This window comes from Argiope bruennichi, chromosome 7 (genome assembly GCF_947563725.1).
Source record: "Argiope bruennichi chromosome 7, qqArgBrue1.1, whole genome shotgun sequence".
Lineage (NCBI taxonomy): Eukaryota > Metazoa > Arthropoda > Arachnida > Araneae > Araneidae > Argiope > Argiope bruennichi.
This window is the reverse complement of record NC_079157.1, coordinates 51950758-51975463: the sequence shown is the minus strand read 5'-3', so window position 1 is coordinate 51975463 and position 24706 is coordinate 51950758. Positions and strand designations below refer to the sequence as shown.

General features: G+C 31.2%; 1 protein-coding gene across 1 annotated transcript in view; it reads right to left on the bottom strand.

The window, feature by feature from the left end:
• The window catches only part of LOC129975373 (zinc finger MYND domain-containing protein 10-like), a 28592-nt gene extending 5354 nt beyond the window's left edge, over positions 1-23238 (bottom strand). Inside the window, exons 1-7 of the mRNA XM_056088436.1 lie at positions 23060-23238; positions 22205-22313; positions 16945-17075; positions 11756-11939; positions 9175-9264; positions 6350-6475; positions 2588-2709 (exon numbers count right to left, since the gene is read on the bottom strand). Coding sequence (XP_055944411.1) covers positions 2588-2709; positions 6350-6475; positions 9175-9264; positions 11756-11939; positions 16945-17075; positions 22205-22313; positions 23060-23238 — 941 coding nt within the window. The remainder of the gene's footprint in view (positions 1-2587; positions 2710-6349; positions 6476-9174; positions 9265-11755; positions 11940-16944; positions 17076-22204; positions 22314-23059) is intronic.
• Between the last annotated feature and the right edge of the window lie 1468 nt (positions 23239-24706).

Below are 24706 nucleotides of genomic sequence, written 5' to 3'. Positions count from 1 at the left end.
ACTATGATTTTTTAAAAGTTAGAATACATTCTTAAAAGTTTTTTTTTCATGTATGTAACATACCGATTTGATGATCTAATGGGTCGTAAATTACTGAAAGCGAAAACGTAGTTTATAAGCTTCATTTGTAAAAATATTAAAACTTGAAGAAAAATAAAAGCTTGAAAATGTAAGGAATTTTGTATTCTTTAATTTGATTGAAACGCGTAGTTTGAAAATACAGGAGTTTTTAAGATATTCAAGAAAGACTAAAATGGGCACAAGAAAACATCGTTGCAACATTGGTACCGATATTTGCAGAGAGCATTGTCAAATTCGAAAGATAAATTTAGAGAGGGGATAGTAGGCATTAAAGAGATGAAAAATTACCAGAAAACATAGGGCCGAAGTTAACATTTTTCACTGAAAATCGCAAATCGGGTGAGTTCGCACGCTGGACGTTTAATGCCACACAGGAAGATGCACACTTTTCCGCTGGAGTTTTATACTCAGATGAAGCCTGCTTTACGTGAGAAGGTGTCTTCAACACGCATAATGCGCGTATTTGGTCATTCGATAATCCTCACATCTCTATCCCATCGAACGTACAACATAGGTTTAATATTTACATCTGGGCAAGATCCAAAGTACATTGTTTTCTTGCAGCACGGTCTTCCGGATTTAATATAGGGAGCACTGACAATTGTACGCCAGAATATTTGGTTAACGCATGATGGTGCACCAGCACATCTTAGTTGCATTCGTGAAATCTGTTATGTTGTTTTAGTTCAGTGAAGTTAAGTTTAATGAAGTTTAATGACCATTAATTCTGAAATGTTCATTAATGATGATTTGCTCGCTGCTTTTATTTTCCTTGAAAGCCTTCTTCCTGATTACCTTGTTCCTAATACTCGCATTCATAGAGTCATTCTCTTCGCCAGACTCATAGTCTTTTCGATGTTTTTGCGATTTTCACTGGAAAACGTTAACTGCGACCCTATGATTTCTGGCAATTTTTCATCTCCTTAATGCCTCCTATCCCCGCTCTGAATTTATCTTTGAGATTTGACAACAGCGTCTGCAAACATCTCTACCAATGTTGTGCCGATTTTAGTTTTTCTTGAATATCTTAAAAACTTCTCAGTTTTCAAACTGCACGTTTATATCAAATTCCATACATTTTCAAGCTTTTATTTTTCTTCAAGTTTTAATATTTTTGCAAATAAGGGATATAAACAACTTTTTCGTTTTCAGTAATTTATGACCCCCTAGATGATCAAATCGGCATGCTACCTATATAATAAAAAAACTTTTAAGAATGTACTTTCACTTAAAAAAATTCATAGTTGAACTATCATTTGTTATTTTTTTATTAATTTTGTACAGTTTCCAACATTTTTTGGACTCCTCATATTTTTGCGATTTTTACCCATTAAACGTCGTTTGGGACCCCATGTTGTACAGTGATTCTTTATCATCTTGATGCCTACTATGACCCCTCTAAATTTGTCGGTCGAATTCGGCAACATCCTGTATATACTTTTAAATTTTATAATTCCTCTGTTAATGTGCATGAGATTTTCTACTGCAACTTTTGTTAGTTAATACCTCACAATTATATCGGAGATATTGTTAACAATATAATAACCAGTCGAAACTTTCATATTTTCAAGTTACACTAAAACCTATATTGGTAGTTTTCAATCCAAAGCTTGTTTCATCGTTCATAAGAAAAACTCTACAAACGAATTAAATGTTTCAATGAAATATCTCAATTTCTTTAGTCTCAATTTGGTTGCAGAATTTTGGCGATTTATGGCTTTTTTGAGGCATTAATTTTTCGCTTTTAAGGTTATTAGAAAATGATAAAGAAGTTTGTCACATTTGGCGCCCTGCCCTTTATTAAACGGATTCTCCTATCTAGCTAACAAAGGGCAGAGCTGTAACAAGTTATCGCCCAAAGAAGCTAATATAATTTTTTTATAATTTTAATAATATAATTTAATGATATAATTTATTTTTTTTTAATTTTCAGTTTTTGTATTTGGCAAAAAAGTTTTGGAGCTCAAACGATTTTGAGAAAGACCCGTTCCCCCACCACCTTTTTCTTAATATCAACGCATGCGTAATCTGATAGTCACGTGATTATTTAAAACCGGTTTAAACTGGTTTATCAGGGGAAAAAATTCTGACCTCGAGAAAAATTTTTTTTAGAACTCGATAGATTTTGAGGTGGTCAAAAACCATCGCTTTTCTAAATGTCGATGATTGTGAAATATGAGTCACGTGAAAACATTGTTTCTTTTGTCGGATTGATGCCCCTTGACGTAAAAAAATAATGTTCTCACATGATAATTTAAAATTTGCGATAGAAAATTTCAATTAAAAAAAATATTTTTTAGTTAATTGTGGCTGAGAGGGTCGGAGAAATTTCCAACAGTGTTCGCCTATTGCTATATCTGCAGAAAACATTAGGAAAAAAAACTGGTAAATTATAGAAACATGTATTCAATGACAAGGAATTGACTTTTATATAGGACTAGTGAAGACCCTGTTGTTGCCGGATAAGAGAAATCTACTGCAGACAGAAAAGTGTTAGAATATTTACTTTTTGCAAAGATCTTGGAGCTCGTCTTGTGAAAGAGCGAAACAGGAGTTCATTTGGTTAGTTGCTATTTCTTTCCACTTTTCTCTATACTCCTTGTGTAAGCATTCCCAGATTTCTGGCACCTGTCCGCAGTTAATAGAAAAATTCAACAGAAAATTTTACAATTCAAAACTTATAAAATTACTACTACAAGACTATTCAAAACAATTGCCATGATTGAAATGGTTGTAATTTTCTTGTAAATAACAATCAGAATAAAATGCTTGAATACAGTATAGGTGAAAGCTTAAAATCTTGTTTGTACATGCAAGAATTTTTCTATATCCCTTGATTTTGGTTACACGAGTATAATCCAAGATCTGTGACTAAAAAGAAATGATACAACCCATTGTTATCCATTTTTACGTTGGTTTCTGTGAAGACGTTTGAATCAATAGGTGATAAGATGGATGTTCAAGAAGGTTCAACACAATAGTTTGGTGTAAATGCACACGATACATTCTCTGGGTGCATGAAAGCTTAGGCGTAGGAAGCAGGAGAAAGGTGAACGATTTCACTAAAACATGAACGAAATCTAAATGGGATTAATATCAGCTAGATATATTGTACGATATCTTAACCACGTAGTCCAATATTCTGAATGCCGACAGACTTGAAGATATTGTAAAGTCTCGATCCAATAAAAGGTAGCTTTATGATCAAATTCTATATTTACAGCTTTATTTACATAAAATTTACAGTTCATCATCTAGGTTAAATGAGTGAGTAGTATTCTTATTCGACACAACAAGAATAGTTCCTCGAATACTTTCGGAGAAACCTCCCAAGGAAACAGCTAGCCGACTCTTAGCGTTCTCGCAAACAGGCGTAGCTCCAGGAATCCACCGAATCTTCTCGGGTGGAATTCTCGTCAGACACTCTACTCTCTGCCTTCTTCTCCACAATTCTTCGTCTCTCTTCCAATCTCCTCGTACTTTTATTCTGTCCCCATCCTCATTCACATCGGACGATTTTCCTGGTTATCCAATAGTCGTTCAGCAACAACTTCACTGGTCTACCGTCGACCGTGGGAATCCGTTGAAGAGCCACCCTTCACAATGTAAGGAATGCAGGTTTACATCTGTTTCAAATACAATGCAGGTGGGGTCCCTTATCTGGACTCACACTAATTGCCCAGATGTCTTTACTTTAAAAGGGTTGACCACCTGGCACTTCTGGAAACACTTACACTGCGGTAGGGCGTCGCCATTGCTGATACTGCTGTCTGGATGCTAATTATGGAGTGTGGGAAAAAGAAACGTCACCATGGTCAAGCAGGGAAGAAGCTGAATCATTACAATATTGTAACAATGTTATAGAATATTTTTTGTTAATAAGGATATTAAGGAGGGTGGAATATCAGCAAGATAACCGGATCCTATTGGATTGGATTCCATTAAGTTCACCACTAAGTTGAAAAAAAAATGTTGACAAAACGAGAAAATAATATTATATTTCAGCGTTTCCTTTTATCATTACTGGCCAATATAATGTCCATATATCTAAAGTTAATAGGAAGATTGTTCAAATTATGCAGTTTTGCATATGGGTGTCTAAATTTTGTGATATAACTTTTTGCATCTTCCTTTCATGATAGTGTACTGAAGACTGAGTCTTAGCGTTTTCTTCATCCGCAATAATTAATGGACTAAAGATGAAGACAGTGTTTCACATGGTAAAGACATGAATACTTTTTGGATGTTGTTCATGTAACCAAGAAGAGTCGCATGGAGCAGTTATTAGCTATCGAAACAAAACTGAAAGTTTAAAATTCCTGTTCATTGCAAGATCCTAAGACTAAGATTTTTAAAACGATTTAATTCTGCTAAGGTATGATATACAATTAGATATGCACGTTTTCGGAATTCTTTATTAGGCCTCGATATTAACTTCCATCCCTTAGACACATTTTATCGAAATAAACGCCTCTTGGAGCGAGTGCAAAATTATTGAGGGTTTCTATATATGAAAAGTGACAATATTTATCGTAGTTTATAGAGAAACCATAGCCTTTTATGATCAGCGAATTGCCTAGAATTACGCTGTTTTATTTTAATGCTATTATAACTGGAACTTACAGAATCTGAGAGTAAATCTGGATGTATTTATAATGAAGGGAAATCCAAGTTTAATTTAGACATTTTCGTAGTAAGAAACTAGTTTCTTAAACTATAAGGCAAAGGTGTTTCATTTATGAGTCTACTCACGGAAACACATTAAAAAATATGTATCGAATTTTATACTTAAGGAGCAGAAAACGTTCTATTACTCCGCAGTCATTGTGCAATCCATGTTCACAATTTCTTATGCGATTTCCTGACAAAAAAAAAGGTATGAGGCGAGTGGTTTTTTAAAACAAATGCTGAATTACAGGCTGCCAAGTAGTCGGTTAAATGCAGTCTATTGTATCACAGTGTTTAAAAAAATACTAAGAAAGAACATATTTATATGAGTTAAAGGAGCAGGCCAGTATATTAAGGTAGAGTAGAAAAAATGACAATATTAGCAGAAATGTTCAAATACTTTTTGTAAACTTATTTGTATACTGGATAAGTACAGTTAAATTTCTAAAGATTTTCAAGCATTTTATATTTATCCTTTTTTTTTTATCTCGCATTCCTTTCTATCAAACGATTAAATTATACATTCTCCTAGTTGCTTGTTCATTTGACGGCCTTATTCAGAAATGTGGGAATCACTGAAAATTGGTTTTGTGCTGTTTATGTGTACCAAAACAAGGCATTTTTCGTCAAAACACGCATGCGTATTGCAAGTGATTGTGCCGCAGGCATAAAAGTGTAGCAATTATTTTCCAATAGAAGAAAAAATAATTGTTTGAATTTCGACTGTAGCAAACTGTTGCATGAACTTGTACAATATCGTAATATTGTGTTATTAAACCTTCAGCAATATTTTACATTATTTTAAATATTGCTTAGTATAATATAATATTGTAGAATACATGGGAGCTACTAGAGTTAAAGAAAGTTATTTCGGCTTTTGTGACAGAAATCTGCTAAACGCCTAGTAGGTTCGATGAGATACGTCAATATTATGAAACAAGCACCATGGTGGAGATGGGTTTATGAGAAATTATCATAATTAATCTTAATCAAATTTAGTTAAATGACTTTAAGAAAATTTTAAGGTTTCGCCGCACCTCTACATTTTTTTAATAACAGCGTTTAATAGTGCAACTAGCGGCAAAGTATCAATTCTGGCATTATAAACTTTCTGGAAAAATATGTTTCGATGCATGCGTTCATGTTTCAATACTGTGCCTATTTCTTTTGAATCTTCTTAAGTGGGTAAACATGTGTTTCAATTTCAAAGACATACTGACAACAGATATTAAGCTGTTAGCCTGATTAATTAACTTATATTCGTAACGAAATATTTCGTCACACCTGGTCAATAGGTCAAACTTTATTCTTTAAGGTGAAATTCCTTGGATTTATTTATTCGCTGAAATTAATTCACATGACGTCACATGCCAAGCGATAGTGCTCATTGACGTGTCATCTAACATGACTGTTTGTTTACATTGTTCATATCATTTAAAAAATATTCTAATAAGTGTGCAATGGATTTCAAAAGTGAAGGGGTGTGATATAATCACATGAACAAAGATATACATAATCTCAGTTGACATAAGTGTAGTGATTTTTTTTGGTGAAAACTTTAACATAATATAATCACTGGTTTCTTTTTGTTTAATCTCACTTGTTCAATGATTACTCCTTTTTTAGGAATGGGCGCATCAAATAGGCTGAGGTGCTCCAGAAAGCGCAAAAGCTCCCGCAAAACTGGAATCTGTTCAATAGTTACATCATTCAATCTACAGCGTAACTGAAACAACAAATGAAATCCGTTAATTTCCATAAATATTTCTTGTTTAAAAAATACATTATTTTTGCTAATAATAATAAAGAAGAAAGTATTTTGTTAGAAATACTTTTAACTTGTTAGCTAACAGCAGAACAGACAATTACAGAATTTGGCATAAATTCTATATTTTAAAGAATGTAAATAATCGAATTTTTTTTTGAAATTTTAAGTAAGTGAAAATTAAATGAGTTTTTGGCATTTGTGTGCGATAACTTTTGAAACATATTATTGCGCTAAGATAATTATTAAATTAATTTAAAATAAAAAAAATAACCTTTTAATGATACCAATTTAATTATCTTTCAATTTTTCTATAATTTATATATTTTTAAAAATATCTTTACGTAATATTTGCAACATTTTTTTTAAAAAAAAACTTGCTTTGAGTACAAGCATTTTCATCGTTTTCTCAAACTTTTAATCGTGGGACTTTCTTCCATTGCTGAAAATTAAGAAAGATTCTACATTTATTTATCTACATATTTCACATAAAAAATTAAAAAGGGAAATAACAGCATCTCGAAAAATAACATGCAATTAGAAAATAGATTACTAAGACCGTTACGTTTTTAATACTTCTATAGTGTTAAGAGATTTGACTCCATTCAGAAAGTTCATTCATACAATTTACAGAATAGGTGTAAGGTTATTGAAACAACATAGCTGTAATGTCTATGCCGATTTGATGGTTAAAATTGCGTTGTTAAAGGAATCATGAGCATCAAGTTAAGCACAAGCGATTTAATAGGAACTAAGCACATTTAGCATTTTCAGCGGAACATCTAATAGCCGAAAGGTGGTTAGTTTTTGATATATGCTTCTTCATTTCATTTTCATTGATTTTGAATGAATTTTAATGAAGTAAAAAGTGAAAATATGTTAAAGAGTCAATAGGAGTGTTCTCCTTGCAACTTTTTTATATACTTTTGCGTTTAGCCCTACCGTTTAGCAAGAGAACCAAAATTGCCTTTTGTACATCTTGTCTTTGATCGATTGGTTTCAAAATTTGGGGCAGATATAAGATTTTGGTGCTAAAATTTATCTATCTAGCTTTTTGCGTCTTAAAATACCTTATTGACATACACGCAGATGAGCTGACGGAAGTAATTCCAAAAAATGACCTTTCCGAATTCAAGAAAATCTTAAACTTGTCTTAACATCACATTTTTTCTAGTTACAATATTTTCTTTTAATGCATTTCTTATAAGAGGAAGTAAAAAACAGGTGGCAAGATTTATAATAAATCTTAAACTATCATACATATTATTACGGAAAGTTCGAAAAATCCAACCCTTGAGTTGTACGATGAAAAATCCAAGAGGCTCAATGAAGTGTAAGTATTCTTTTTTTCTACTCAAAAACAGGAATGCATAGTTACAAAATACAGCTGAAGCGTATACAAAAAGAAATCGCAGTAAACAACAACTTACAAGCTACTAATCACTATTAAACATCCGCAATAGCACAATGCGTTCACAAAGCTCGCAGGAGGACAATACACTCGCTTGAGTGCTAGTCTCACCATTGCTAACTTCTCTCGTTTGTAGAGCTCTGCTTTTATAGCTTCCGTGACAGGGTGTCGAATTTTCCAAAACAAACGTCGACGCTTGAGTCCTAATGGAACTATGCCGACACGGGTGTCAGTGACCGGACATCCATTTAGCATCCGTTACAGCTGTCTGTGAAATTGTAATGGATGCTAAATGATGCGTTGGATTTCTTACGAGGAATCCATCCGCGTAGAGAAGCAATATTAAGACTTTTTAATAATATCTACAAAGTTAGAAGATTTAAATAAAATGGGCAGTTTGATGCTTTTAATTGATTAAAAGAAATTCATATACACTTATTTAAAATTTTATGGCCTTCCATAAAAGAATGGCTTTCATTACAAGAAGAATCGATTCTGTTTGCAATGCGAATTTGACAAATAAATGACATCTCAAATAATTATCCTAAGCAATCAGCCATTTAAAAAATTGTAATAATGCTAACTATCATACAAATGTTTTATTATAACTATTGGTTATAAAGCAGATGAAAGTCGTATTCTGAGCGGTTAAGATGAAATTAATAGTTGATAAAAAGTTGTAATAACATAATGCCTGAGAAGAAAAATTTAATGTAAAGAGGATCTTTCATTAGCGCCAATAATATTTATTCATTCTAAACTATTCTAATATCTTCTATCCGATTAATTTTTGGAGAGTTGTAAGGAAGGTGGCCTTTTTGCAATCTCAGCTAAGACATTCGATATCAAAGATTCCGACATCTATAGAAGCCTGGCGAAAGAGAAAGATGCCAATGGCATGGCCTGGAAGTTTAAGGGACATGTTTTTTTTGGCTTAGATGTCAATTTCGACATCTTATCACGATTCAGAATGGCAAGATTCTGTCCAAAATCGCTTTCATGTAGCTTCCAGAAGGCACGTTATTCAACTAAACTATAACGACAGAGTCTTCTTCCTCCAGAAGGAAGCATATTCTTTAATGACATAAAACACGCGTATCTATTTTTGCCTATCTATTTTAACATGTGTTTCTTAGTAAATAATTTAATTAATCCGTCACCTTTGATTCTGTGCTTCACAGCAACAAATACAAATCGAAATGCTGCAAAAGCTAAATTCTCACTGTTAACACTTTAGCTGAGGTCTTACTTTTAACAACTGGTCTTTCTTGTATCCACTCATATCATACTTTTTTTGACAGTCAGGATTCAGTAAAAGTTGAATCAGAGCAATCCAGATCTGCAAATAGAGAAAAAAAGGGACTAGATTTTAATTTTACTTTTTTAATACTATTTCATAACTAAAAATACCTACATTTGTAAAATGTTACTAATTTTGTACATAAGTGAGAATATGGTAAACTATTGAATGTCTTTTTATTGCAATGAAAATAGAGCTCAGTGATATTACATGCCTTAAAATTTGAAGTGCTTGTATTTGTATGCCATGAGAATACCAGAAATAAAAAATGGTTGTTACCTATTAATTGGAATAAAGTAATTATATTCACAACACACAAAAAAAGGACGGATAAGAGAAAATCCTGGCAAGAGAATGATTTTTCATGCTATACATTAAATGCGCATGCTTAATGCGCTTTAGAGCATTCAATGAATGTTCTTACTTTGGATGTCTCTAATACTGCGTTCATTCAATGTTTAACTTCGTTATATAGCGAAGAAAATCAAATATATATTTCAGTCTTCTTGCCTTTGACCCATTGGGATCAATATTTGATAGAAATATTTAATTTTGGTGTTATGAGCATATACTAATTTGTGTAGTTTAAGTGAAATGAAGCATCTAGCTCTCAGGGTGATGATGATCGATACTAATGATCAATGTTGAGTTTGGTTAAGACTGTATTGAAATTTTTACTTTCCGAAATGTAGAAAGACGTAGTACCATAATCGTCAAAACCAGCGGGTATGGTGCCCCAAAACTTTCTCACATATTCTCTAATAAAGGAGTTATCCCAGAGAACGTCTTGCATAGCAGGGGCGCACAATAGTTAACCTTTAGTGTGAGTTAGTATTTCTATTGATCCTTGGCGAGTTTTTTGGCGATTAATGCGAGGCATGAGATTAATGATATCCGAAAGTAGAATTTGTGTTTTAGACTTTTTCGCCAACTGAATGGAACGAAAATTTGCCACAGAACTGCACTTGCAGTCACAAAATCACATAACAAATTGGATGTATTTCAATCATTGCATTTTTGAGTTACCATATTTAAGTATTTTTAAAAGTACAGACGAACAGACGGTAAACTTCTTGCTGAATTTAGCTCAGAACTTGATAGATGTCCATTCTATATATGTGTATTGAATTTTATCTATCTACCTTTTTTCGTTTTGTAGTAATCGAGGTAATTTACATTCGAATAGCCGAACAGACAGATTTTCTTTGAACAGATTTTGCTCAAGATTTGACAGAAATTTACGAAATAGGTATACAAACCGTATATCAAATTTCATCTATCTGGCTCAAAGCATTTTTGAGTCATCTTTGTTACAGACAGCCAGACGGAACATTTTCCCAAAAGTCTGTTTTTCGAACTCAGGGTGGTCTGAAAACGTGGAAATTCGTCAGAATCTCGAGTTCGAATTTTTTGACGATTACAATACTTTCTCTCTATACTATTTATACTAGAAAATAAAAATTAAATGAAGAGAATTTGATGAATCTCCACGGCTTTTCAGATCCCTCCTATGTCTGAAAAGACTATTTTTGTGCGAATACCGAATGAATGGAAAGAGCGCAGTAAATGAAATTTCCTGTGCAGTCTTTATACAAAAATTGTAGATTTCTCTCAAATTATGGACAAAAGATAACAGCGAGAAATCGGTTTATCCTTCCGTGTGCATGTGAAAACGATAATTCAAAGACGAAGCAAATTAGATCAAAGACATTTTGGTTGGATAAAACAAAAGGGCTTGTAGTTAGAATAGTTGACCTGAATAATTTTTTTTTATAAAATCTATCAACAAGTAGAATGTCAGTTAGTCTATTTGTTTGTGGGCAACTGAATGCACAAACTCAAAATCCAAAGTAGCCAGTGAATGAATTTAAACTCCAAACATCGACGGATTGGAAATAAATTGGAAAATTAAATTGAAATTTAATTTTAAGCTACTCACATCAACGGACAGATTGTCTGTCCTTATGCATTGCGAAACGATAATGTAAAAACATAAGAGAGATAATCAGACTGGCTACTCCTTCCTGCGTAACTAAGGTATTCGGATTAAATCTGATAAACCGGACTGCCCCAAAAGCAACTCTGGCGGGAACTATTATCGAGTCCTCCATCATCAACGGCCACAGTACAACCCTTCTCATGGGAAGCACGTCCCATCATCGACAGGAGGTAGTTTTTCCCACACCATTTCTCTACCCATTAGGGTGGCGAGAACTAACTACCATATCGGAAGTTTCTCATCCTCGTTTTCTGAGATGTTCCCAGGGGGGGGGACACAAAAAGGATAAAAGGAAACCGAAATGAGGTTTTAACATAAATATGATAAATCTGTCTACCAAAATGAAGAATTTCGAAATGCATTTTCAATTTTCTACAATAGACTATGATATTAAATTCAAATCATATGAAAGTATAATACAGTAAGCAAATTAAGGGAGAGTATATGAAAATCGAAGGAAAGCATTGCCGAGCTAGATTTTTCATAAGGGAGATAGGTACAATACTAAAGTTTTGTAAAAAAAATCATTACTTGTCCTTCTATTTTGTTGATTTTCATGAAATCAATGGGGCTCAGCTTCTTCCATTTCCCATCGACATACTTCACTCTTTCACCATTCACTTCCTTTGACCAAGGAGGCTCATACAAGAGATTTGTAAAAAGCAAAGGAATGTCGTGTACTACAAGCAGGCGATGCAAGACACCTAAAGGTATTCTGCAAAAAATTGGAAATAGCAAGTCTTAAATTTTAAATAGGAAAGAAAAATGTGATTAAATTCTTGGGAATAACCATTATTAGGTTTATTTTCTCATGGATTCTTAGTTAAATTTTGTAAAGTTTTGAAAAAGAGGAATGGCAGCAAGAATATTGTTACAAAATTTTTCTCTACAAATACCACCAATCAATCGTAATGACTCAGCACATTTAATATTTAGTTCAGCAGCTTGCTTACTGTCTAATCCTCCAAAATCTCTGTTACTTGTTGGCGACTCCGACTACCCTCACACACGACTTCCCTGTAGCTTAGAAGTGATGTTAAGGAGAGCCCGCTTCAGCCAGAAGCTATCTCCTGTAACGGCGGAAATTTGATGTGATGTAGCCTTGGTCTTGATGAATGCCAGGGACTTTATGTGGTCCTTGGTTGTTGGTAACTTCCCTGTAGCTTCAGAGTGCCTGTCTTTTATAGTTCCGGGAGGCGGGGCTAGAATCTTCCAGATCAATCAGAGCATACCTGGGTGTATCTCGGTTCTTAGTGGATGGAAGGTGAAAGTTCTCGAATTTTCTAGCATTATCCATTTTGTCGCCAAAATCGCCAAATTTATCGCCAAGCTCTGAGTTCATTGACGCGGCACCCACTCAGCACGCACAGGGCAGATCGTACAACGGTCTTTCGTACGATGACACTAGTCATACTGGGAAGCAAAATTAAAGGTTTGTAACATTATGATTTTTTTTAGAATGGGTGGAATTAAAAGTTGAAAAACAAAATAGGAAATGTTTGTTTTAGAAGAAATTTGTTTATATTTCTTCAAAGTAAATCAGTTCATAATAATGAGAATTAAGCAAACAATGGTAGAATAAGCTTTTTTTTTCTTTTCCATTTTTGCAATCTCTTACACAAAATATATAGCAAGTATTGCAATCATCCAAACAATCGGACTCGGGATTTTGACGAATCTACGCGTTTCAGATTTCACCGAGTAAGAAAACATATTTTTGGCATTGTGTCTGTATTTGAAAAAGACAATTAAAAAAAAAAAAAAAAAAAAAAAACGTTTTGCTAGAATGCTGCTACAACTAAATTTGTCGAGTTTTATTTACGGGAAGTTGTCAACCTGAACTCGATAATTACAAAACGCAAAAACTGAGGTAGATAAAATTTGGTATACAGGTTTAGCATCTAAAATATAAATACTTATCAAACCTTAAACCAAATTCGTCTAACGATTGATTGTTTGTCGATCTATACTTTGGCATGTAAGTAAATGAAATAAATGCAATCAACGAAATCCTGTACATTGTGATTATAATTTCTTATCAAATTTTGGTGTCAATCGGCCGGAATGTACTTTCACGACAGATTCAGTACAAATTCTAGATTCACTTCAAAGATCTACAATTCATAACTATCTTTCCCCAATGGCAGGGAATTCGCTTTCTTACACAGATCCAAAATTTTATACAGAGGAAAGGGTATAGTACCTTTATTGGAGAGTATACCAGAAAGGATAGGGTAGACCGCTTATGCATTATGTTTTTATTTTCTTTCAGTTAATTTTCCAAGTAATTCCTCTATTTTATATACCTGCAAAGCCGCGGTATTGGTAAAGATTTGAGTCCTCTGATGATTCACCACGGTATATTTTAGACCAATGTTCTATAGGCCAAAGGCACGCTCACCTTGCTGCTGTCTGATGAATACCTTTATTTAGATATCTGTTGGAAACTTAGAGAATTAAGTATCGGCTCAAGTGTCATCTTCGTCATCTGACCACAGTTCAAAGATACCATAGTAACGAAGTGGATTTTCTTTGGAGTATTATATGATTCTAGAAAACTTTGTAGCCTTTTTATTGCAGTTCCGAAACGGGACGTTAATATAGCTAAACTGAAATAATTATCTATATACTTTCTTTTCGTAGAGAAAATTTTTAAATCCTTTAACATACTTATTGATGCACATAGCTGGAAAGGTTTTGTTTTGTTTATGCCATTTTGTTATGGTGTTAAGTTTTGTTTCATGGAGCCAGAGTAGAAACATTTAATACTGCGTATGATATTTTGTTATGTTATTAAAGTTGTGATTTAGTTAGAAAGATAATTAAACAACGATGTGATTTGGATACAAAAATCAATCCGAGAAATTAAACCATTGTTCAAGTAAAGAAATGTAATGTCGCACTTCATTTTCTTATGATATTTGACACATGGATTTCGCTAGATATGCTTGCCAAATACACTCAAGAAAATCACAAATCAAATTTAAAATTCAACGATATCTTACTGAATACTTTGACATGCCTTATAATAAGGGAAATATTTTTAAAGTTTTGAAAAATACCTCTGTATAGAAATTGAAAAGTATACTTGCGTTTTCAGATGCTGTGTCATATACGATAAAAGAGAAATACATTTTATTCCAGATTCGAAGGCAATTTCTCTTCTCTGGTGCTCTAAGCGACTATTGTCATCTTGATCATCGTTTGATTCACTGATGGGGTCTTCTGATTTTTCTTTTTCTAAACTAGTTAGAAAAATAAATTTTCTTATTTATTCTTCTGAGCTATTCTATTACATATTTTTTTAAAAAAAAAGTTGACACATTTTTCTGCATTAAAACACATTTTATTGAATGCCGATTAATTAAATTGAATATTCTAAGTTAGAAATGCCAACATTTATTCCAAATTTAACTGTGGTAATTTAACTTTTACTCTCGTTACTGGAAAGTGACTCGACTTCCAAATTTTTTTCTTTGAAAAATATTATGGGTGTAATTTCTGAATTACTACTACCAAATTATTCTACTATTTTTTTCAACATTTTTTTTACTTCTCTAAATGATTTGCCAAACTCAGGCCGAAACCACTTCACCTCCTGCTGTAATTTATTAATATTTCCACTTTAAATCCTATAAACAACATTACGAATAATCAAAATTTTCCAATAGGAAGCATTTTTATCTTTCTGTTATAATTAATTATAATAAATTGCCGGCATCCTTGCATAGGGGTAGCGCATCTTCCCCGTGATCTGGGCGTCCCGGGTTCGAATCCCGGTTCGGGCATGGTTGTTCTTCATCTGTGAGGTGTGTGAATGTGCCCCCCTGTAAAAAGGGGTTGTGCAAGCGAATGTGTGAGTTTCATCTTCATTTGAGCTAGAAGTCAGACTTCTGCCCTCGGGTGCTCAGGGTCTTTACCCTCAGAAGCTACTGCACCCCCTTTCCTTGGTAACGCGGACACGACATCATCATCAATTATAATAAATTAACTAGACATATTAATTAATTTATTATAATATGTCTTTCAAGATAAAAAAAAGAAATGAATTTGACATTTAAAATGAAATGATAACTGCGCTTATGAATATAGATTCAAGCAGTTAAAAATTTTTAAGTGATATTCAAAATGCCAGAATGCTGCGTGTTATATTTTAATAAAGTATATTATTCAAAAGAAAAAGTCGTAAGATTTTCTACTATATCCTTACATATTTAAAAGTTAATAATTTTAAGATAAGCCCCTTTCTAAGGGCATCAGGGAACTTAAAGTTCCATTATAGACGATTCAATGTGTTCTTATATGCAGTTCTTACTGTTATGTCTCAGAATGGAAAAGATTTGTTATTATCACATTCCAAATTCGTCATAAAATTGATTCAATAATTTAATAATATTATTACAAATAAGAACCAATTCGTTTTTTTTTTTAAATATCAAAAGACCAAACAAGAGGAACAGTTCCTCTAAAAATTCAATTCTACAAACTAGTATCTTCATTGTTGTATTTCGCATGTGCCTTTAGTTTTAAAGAAGTGTTTATTATAATTAATGCCTTTTAAACTAATAATTTATAGTTATAAAAATTTTAATTCCATGATGTTCATAAGTTGGCATATCTATAAACTACATGAATGCTGAAAAAAATCAATCAAAACGTTATTATTGCTATTATCTTATATCTATTGCTATTATTGCTATATCTATTGCTATTATCTTATATCTATTGCTATTACTGCTATATCTATTGCTATTACTGCTATATCTATTGCTATTATCTTATAGCTATTATCTTATATTTATTGCTATTATTGCAATATCTATTGCTATTATTGCTATATCTATTGCTATTATTGCTATATCTATTGCTATTATTGCTATTATCTTATAGCTATTAAATTAGATTAGTAGTTACTTTCTATGTAATGAGTGCTTACTAAGAAAGGACATATGAAAATTTAATTAAGTTTTTTAAAACTATCGAAATTTTAGTGTTTTTCCTTCAATAATTTTGGAATATATTAACGTCCTAAACCATTTTCAAACCATTTCAAAATTCATTTAGGTTTTTAATATTATCGGTTTTATTTCCGTATATTTTTCTGTAATATTAATTAAGTTTTCAAAATATTTTTAAGTACATTTTGCAACAATACTTTTTTTTAATTTTAATAATTACATTTAAACACATGCGTATTGAAACAATATTATAAACATTTTTTTTTTGCGCGTATGTCATTAACCAATAATTGTTAACAAATTTTCAAAAAATAATATGAAGAGAAAAGAATCAAAATTAAAATATTATGATGCTACGATCTTCTAGGGTTGAGTTTCGAATATCTTTTGATCTTTTAAAATTGATATAGTCGGCGTCCTGGCATAGGGGTAGCGCGTCTTCTCCGTGATCTGGGCGTCATGGGTTCGCGTCCCAGTTCGGGCATGATTGTTCTTCATCTGTTCTATCTGTGAGATGTGTGAATGTACCCCCCTGTAAAAAGGGGTTGTGCAAGCGAATGTGATGCGTGAGTAGCTAAGACATACTCTTGGCCCTAGTTGGCGCTACTAAAAACAAGAGACGCTCTCTTGGCTTAAAATCGCTGACTTTGTCAGCAAGCTTGTCCATGGTGCCATTATAAACAAAAACAACAACAAAATTGATATACCGAAAGAGAAAGCAGAATTAAAAAATTTTAATCAAGAAATTATTCAGAAAATCACCTTGTAAATTGGATTATATTTCGATAGCAGTAATCCACCAGATCTATAAGAGAGTCTCCGGCTGCTTCCATGGCGTCTTCATGAAATAAAACAGCTTCCAGAAATGTTTCTAAGGCGACTTCATGGTACAGCTATAGCGATAGAAATACGAATGTTACATAAAAGTTCAAATCTGCATTTTGTATCTAGTGCACTTTATATTCAACACATTTCTCCCACTGTTACACTCTTTCTGAAAAGTTGTTTACAAAAGTGTAAATCCCTATTATATCTCGATACTCGGACTTTTATAAGAAATTCTGTAATTTTCAATGAATGGTCATTATAAGAATCTGTCAATAATTAGAATCGAGTTTTCAATAATGGTAAGTTTTCCAAAAAGATTTTTGAATATACATTCGAGCTTTAAATGCGACGAATTGCATTTCAAGTTAACTATTTTAATTTTATGTGTTTTCATCAGTAATAGAAAGTTTCATTATTCTTTCAAAAATTTAGCAATCAAATGACAGAGACAAAAATAATAAGTATCATTATTTCGAAATTATACTTTTCATTAATGATGATTATTAAACAAAAACTTGAAACCGATATGGTTTCTATTGAAAAACAAAATTAATACAAAGAATTTTCTAAATTTTAATTGGTCGAAATATTTCCAATAAATTCAATTTTTAAATCGTGATATTAGGTATATTATTGAAACAAAATAAAAAGAGAGTATTTGATTTAAAGGAATTATTTGCATTTTTGTATCTTAAGAAGCAAAAATAAGATAGCTGAAATACCATGTTCCAAATATAAATGCAATATGTTGTTATAAAGTAATAATGAAGATTAGCTGCTGTTAAAATAGAAAGTTATGCACAGATTTTGAAATTTATTACACCATAGAATGTCTTGAGCATTATAGCTATCGTATGTCAATACACACACATATCGATCCATTTTAAAATCAACGATAAGTATTTTAATTGTATGCCACCATTATCATAAACACAGTTTTTTTTCTATGATTATTTTGAAAGAAAACGTTACTCTATTCGCTACATGGATGCATTTTACAGTGCAGTTTCTTTAAATAAACATCTCAGTCACATAATAAATGTAATTGATCATGCCATCTAACGTTTAATTGTGCGTTACTTTACATTAGGAAGTGATGCTTAATTCTTTTTCTAACAAAACAAGCGCAAAGGATTCAAATTTTAATTTAGACACAGTCATTTAAAGTGCTATATGAGCATGAATTGATTCCATTGCCACTGAATAAGTCAAAAATTATTGGTTTTACTTTAATAAAAGGATTTTTTTTTTGTCTGCATAAGGAATTTAAGAACAGACGATATTTTTACGAAAGCAATAAATTTATTTTTTCATCCTGTACTAACAAAAAATAAATAAATAAGTATAAAACGTTTGCTATAATAAATGCAGGAATACATTTCGATATTTTTGATTTAATTTTCTATAATATAAATCTTTAGACATTTTGAAACATTCTTCAAATGGCAATAACATCAGATGTCGAGTAATGTGAATTGATAAAAGATTGTTATAGCATAATAGACGGACAAATTGAAAAAAATAAGTTTTGTCTTCCAATGATTTAAAATTCACCAATTTTTCTAGTCAATATTCAAGGCTTGAATTCTTTTTTAAATATGTTTAGCACAGTGAAATTCCACCTAATATTGACTAACAATTAGGCTTAATAAGAATTTTTTAAAAGTTAAATTAAAAAATAGTATTATTTAATTAAATTGTATAATTGATTTTAAAGTTCCTATTTTGAAAACTTGTTACATAAAGATGTACTAACAAGTTCATATAATAGTCTTCGTGGATTATGAGCTTTATGTGCCTACTCTAATACATATAAAACTTTCAAGAACACTCATTATGAATGAAATCGTGCAACACTTTTTTTAATGTTGCCATACAAATTTATCAAAATAATACCTACAACTAAATAAATAGGAATAACAGATTTTGATGGATGCTCCATTTTTAACAGCAAAGGAAAAATTTTCAGCCGCCATATTTCAGTTGCAATTAATTTGTAAATCAATACAGGAATCTGAAAAAAAAAATACATGCAAGTTAATTCAAAAGGGCAATCAGGTAGATAGATTAGGCATTTCTAGGCATATGACTTATTTCTAAATTTGTGAATCTGTAACAAATTTTGAATCAAATCCATCAACTAATTGATAGATTATATGTCTATCTGCTCAAGTGGATGTTAATATGATAGCTTAAGCAAGCAATTTATATAATTTATGATGTAAAATCATAGATCAAATTTTGGTCCAATTAATTTAGAGAAGAGGTACTATTCCAAAATGTATCCTTGCAAGTTGTGCATTCTAATTCATTCACGGTATTCTTTATTTGACAAAACGCGACATATAATCAGGTTCGCTGATTTTTAATATGAAAAATATATAATATTTGGTTAGCGTACTATTTAATAAATTTTGCGATGTGTGCTGCAAAAATCGTTCATAATGCTCTATAGATCAAACCTTGAATCTCAAGCTACCAAATTTGGCACGTAGTTGTTGTCTAGGAAATAGATGCCAAATAAGAATGAAGTTTTCAAAAGTTTAACCAGATTTTTAATTACTTAAAAATTAAGCGAAACTTTAAGACTTTTTCTTTATAATTTCGGAGTAAATTATTTTAAGAAAACAGCTTTTACATCGTTTCAAAATTTAAATTGAATAACTTTTTAATAAAACCAGCTTTATTTAGGCGCAATATTTCTTTGATTGTAATAGAATTTTCGAGATTTTCTATATTATGGCTGATGCAATACATTTTTAGCCTTTCATTCCTTCTCAGTACTTCAATTGTGGAATTGAACTTTTGAAAAACCAGCGCAGTATCTCCACAAACTTTCTCGCATACTATCGCAAAAGGCGTAATTCCAAAGAACATCTTGCAGAACCTTGACTTACAATAGTTACAAAATATTTAATTGAATGAATTAGCATTAATTAAACATTTTTACTGAATCTATCGTGTAATCCTTGGCGAGTTATTTGGCGATTAATCCCTGGAATAAGTTTAATAGCAACCGAAAATCGAATTTATATTTTAGACAAGTTTTTCGCAACCGTTTATACCAAAATGACCCACAATCCTTCGTTAGATTTGGCTCAAAATTTTGTTGGTATCTATTTTATACCTTGTATATATATGTGTGTACATAATTTTATCCATTTAACCTTTTTCTTGTAGTTATTGTGTTTATTTTCATTCAAACAGCTGGAGAGACTTCTTCTGAATAGATTTTGCTCAAAATCTGACAGAAATTTTACTAATTTGGTATAAAGATCGTATACTGAATTTCATCCATCCACCTTAATGCATCTTTGTCGCAGACAGACAGATGGACATTTTCCAAAAATGCATTTTTCGAACGCAGGGAAGTCTGAAACATAGAGGTTTGTCAAAATCTTGAGTTCGAAATTTTTGAAGATTGCTGTTTAAAAAATTAGCAAATTCACATTTCAAAAACATTTAACTTTTAAGAATTGCTACCATACCTTTTTTTCTGACTGAGTTGAAGCATAGTGGGCGTCTCTTAATGTGATCGCGGTGTTATCATTTGCTTTATATTATCAAAATCTTCTAGTTCCGAAACAACATATTCAAATGTATTAAAGAATATTCGTTTGGTGTGATTACTGCATCGACTAGTATTATTTTTTATGTAAACAGTCAATCGAACTTTTGTTTTCAACCAGCGTTAACGATTGACGGAAATTTCTCGCTCCAGTTTTAAGGAAACATCTGGGAATCTGGACTAGAGAGGTCTGGATTTATTTAAAAAGAGAACTAAACTGCCAGACTTTGATTGAAATTTGAACAACCATAAAATACTGCGACTGAGTTACGAAAGCAAAATGGATGATAAAAGCTGATTTGAAGGTTAAAGATAAAATCGAAATTTTTAAAAGGTATGAAAGTTTTCTTAAAATCGGTCAATTAAGGCTGCTGCTCAGGTGAAAATTGCATTGCCACTTTGTGAAATTTTGTAAATTTTTTAGGTTTTTTTGTGAGCAAGATCAAGCAATAAATGTTGATGATTTTGAGGTAGATAAATGTGTTGAAGAAAATCCTGTCACGAACACTGAAATGTAGTGAATTCTTAATAGTTTGAAACACACCTTGCGACAATGTTAAAATTTTTTTGAAAAGAATATAAATTATGATCAATATATACTATAAATGAACTTCTGTGGAATAGTTGTTAATAAGAAACAATTTATGAGTTTTTAAAATTCTTTTTTTTTTAAGAATTATAGATAGCTGTCAGTTAAGTATTTTTTTATATATATTTTGCTTAGTTTTATTATAATATAATTGATTTTATTGAATTAAGTTATCGTTATTAGTTAATTAATTTTATCAATAAAATTAAGTCCGATGTTATCATATTAAATGACAGTTACAGTATATCTCATTTTGATATAATTTTATGAATTTGTAAGCTTGGTTTATAGAAGACGTCCATACTATATTGTAAAAATGCAAACGATAAAATAAAGAATATAATTTGCACGATAACCTTCTTGAGTTCAAAAAACACACTTTTTGGAAAATGTCCATTTGTCTGTTTGTGACAAAGTTAACTCAAAAACGCTTTGAGCTAGACGATTGAAATTTGGTGTACGGTCTTTACACCAAATTTGTAGATTTCTGTCAATTTGATAATTCTGTTCAGATTAATTCCATCTGTCCATCTGTTCGAATATAAGTTAACACTAACTACAAAACGAAGAGAGCTAGATAGATAAGATTCGGTACACAGATTTAACATCTATAGCGTAGTTACCTACAAAATTTTGAGGCGAAACAATAAGGGATTGACCGTCTGTCGATCTGTACATTTAGAAACATGCAAACCGTTAACTCAAAAACGCAGTAAATTAAATATTTCCAATTTTGTTACTACAAATGCAGTTTTGTGTCAAATTTTTGTTTCAATCGGTTGAGAAAAACGTGTCTAAGACACAAATTTGATTTTTGGGCATTGTTAACGCATGCCAGGAATTAATCGCCAAATAACTTGCCAAGGATGACACAATAAATTCAGTGAGCATATTAAATTCAAATCAAAAGTTAAAATTTCGTAACTATTGTAAGCCAATGTCATGTAAGTTACTGGCATGACAATTTATTATCGAGTACGCCAGAACATTTTGGGCCACTCTTGTTGGTTTAGAATGAATAATCAAAAGAAATCAACCTTTTCAAGTGTGAGTAGAAACTCTTTCACTATTTCTTCCCTTCCAGATTTGACATCCAACGAAGCTTGAAGGGACAAGTTATGTATTCTTTCTCTTTGCTTGAGCCATCTATTAAATAAAAAAATATAGTAGCAATTCAGGATTAATAACTGTGACTGTGACTTTGTTATTGATAATATCAAGAATACTATTTTTGTTTGAATTTTTAGAATTGGAATAAATGCCTTCTTAAATTTGTTTTATCTGTTGTATTTATTTTTAGTAAGCAAAAATCGTCTGTATTTATACAAAATTAAAAATGTCAATTTGTATATAATACAGATAATGAGAATTGTTCTTCTCTGTGTTATGCAATTTAACGAAAGGATCATGTATTTGAGTATATTATGTAAAATATACTCGAAGTTAAAATAAATTTGCAATAAAGAAATTCGAATTACATTAAAATGTAAGTTATTACTATTAATTTTCTAAATTTAATTGCAAAAAATGTTAGAATGTTGCTTCAAGCAACAACTAATTGTTAAAAACCAAATATCGGATTCAAACACAAATTTATTTTGTATTTAGATTAACTTTTAATTGTTATCGATATAAAATAATATCGGTTAAAATGAACAAACGATATTTTACGAAATAAAATAAACAGATTGTTGGAACAAATCAAAGTAAAAAAACTGATTAAGCAAAATTTTTTTCTAATTTGGAACACGTTAATGAAAAAAATATAAATCAAACTCTTCAATTTCAATAAAACATTGAGTTTTTCTTTTATCTTTTTTTTTAATTAAAAAAGTTAAATTATATCTGATATCAAAATAATTAAGCTATAGCAAGAAAAAATATTTTTATACCTAGGGCTTCCAATTTCAGGAATGCTGATGGGTTCTAAACTTTCTAAATATGCCTCTATTTCCTGTGGTAATAATACTTGCTCGTTTTCCTCCATTTTACTTCGATCTGAAAATGTTGCATTTATCTTGAGTCTGCTGATGCATATGGTTGCTATGGAAACGTACAACTCCGTTGCCATAGTTTGTTCTTGGAGGGGAAAAAAAAAGGAGTCGTTTGTACTTGTCTGAATTTTCTTGTAACATAACTGTTTCAAATTGCTTCAGTCTGGAAACAGCTTTTATAGCCAGTTGGGATGATTTTTTTTAACTTGATTTTTTTCAGATTCATCTATACAAGACTCAAAACTTAATGTGTGAACTAAAAGTATGATGTATGTTTGTATGTATCATGGAATCAAATAAATTTACGTGATTTATATCCATAGAAATGAGCTAAAATTCTCCAAAATTAGCTTTTTAATTTGCGTTTTGTTATCTTTATTATTTATCGTTTGCTGTCTTTCATTTGTTTTTATTTTGTTGCTTTTCTGTTTTCCGGTTATCAACTCCAATTTATAGAATTTGTAAAGCTGAAAAAAAAATCTTGAACACTTGCTTTTTCAATAATATAGTTTTGAAGGACGAAGAAATATTTTTCATTGTGAAACGGATGTTATAACTTTGCTGTATTCATAAATTTTCACCATTTATTAAAATTGGTAAAAAAATTTTGCAACAGGGAAATTTTTTATTTTATTCACAGTAACTATTGATCTCAATTTTTTTCAAACTTCTGTTTTCTTCTCTTTTTCTTATCCTTAATGTCAAGCTAAAATCAAAGATATTTTGAAATAAAATAGCCGAAGAGTGAGCATATCTACTACTAATAAAAAAGAACGTGTGTGTGTCTCTGTGTGTGAGTTTTTGTGTTAGTGCTCCACATGTTAGATCATTTGAAATACAGCTGCCAAATTTGGTACATATGCATCTTGTTAGATAGGAATGTACATCTCGGAGCCCCTTTTTTGAAAATTTTAATTAGGACTTTCAAAAATTATAAATTAAACTGAATTTTAGTTTTTTTTGGTGATAACTTCCGAAAAATTTTTTTGTACAAAAATAAATTTTATACCATTTTAAAATTTAAAAAATTATCCTTTTAATGATACTAATTTAATAGACTTGAAAATTTATCCTGAATTTTGGCAACTTTAGAAATTTTTTATTTTTGCATAATTTTCAACAACAGATTACGTTGTTGCCTGTAAATTCAAACTGTCCTCCTTGTATCATAAAATATTTAATCGCGTGATTTTTTTCTATTCTTAAAAACCTAAGAATAATATCTGTGTTAATCTAAGAATAATATGTATCCGTTTAATATCTGTGTTGTTTACATGACGAATTAAAAAAAACTGATACAATACCTGAAATTTAGAAAATAAATGAATCCTTCCTTTATATTTTGAATAGCTCTATGATGTCAAGGGACATATCTCCAACAGAAAGGTTTATGTAGTCAATGAACAGAATGTATGCAAGTCAAATAAATCAGTAGGGGTGTAATATCTGGCAATTAGATGAAATCATGGTCATGAAATCGGATCTAAATGATTTTACTAAAATTAAATATAACCAATATCCCCGGTAAATCAGCCTAATTGCCGA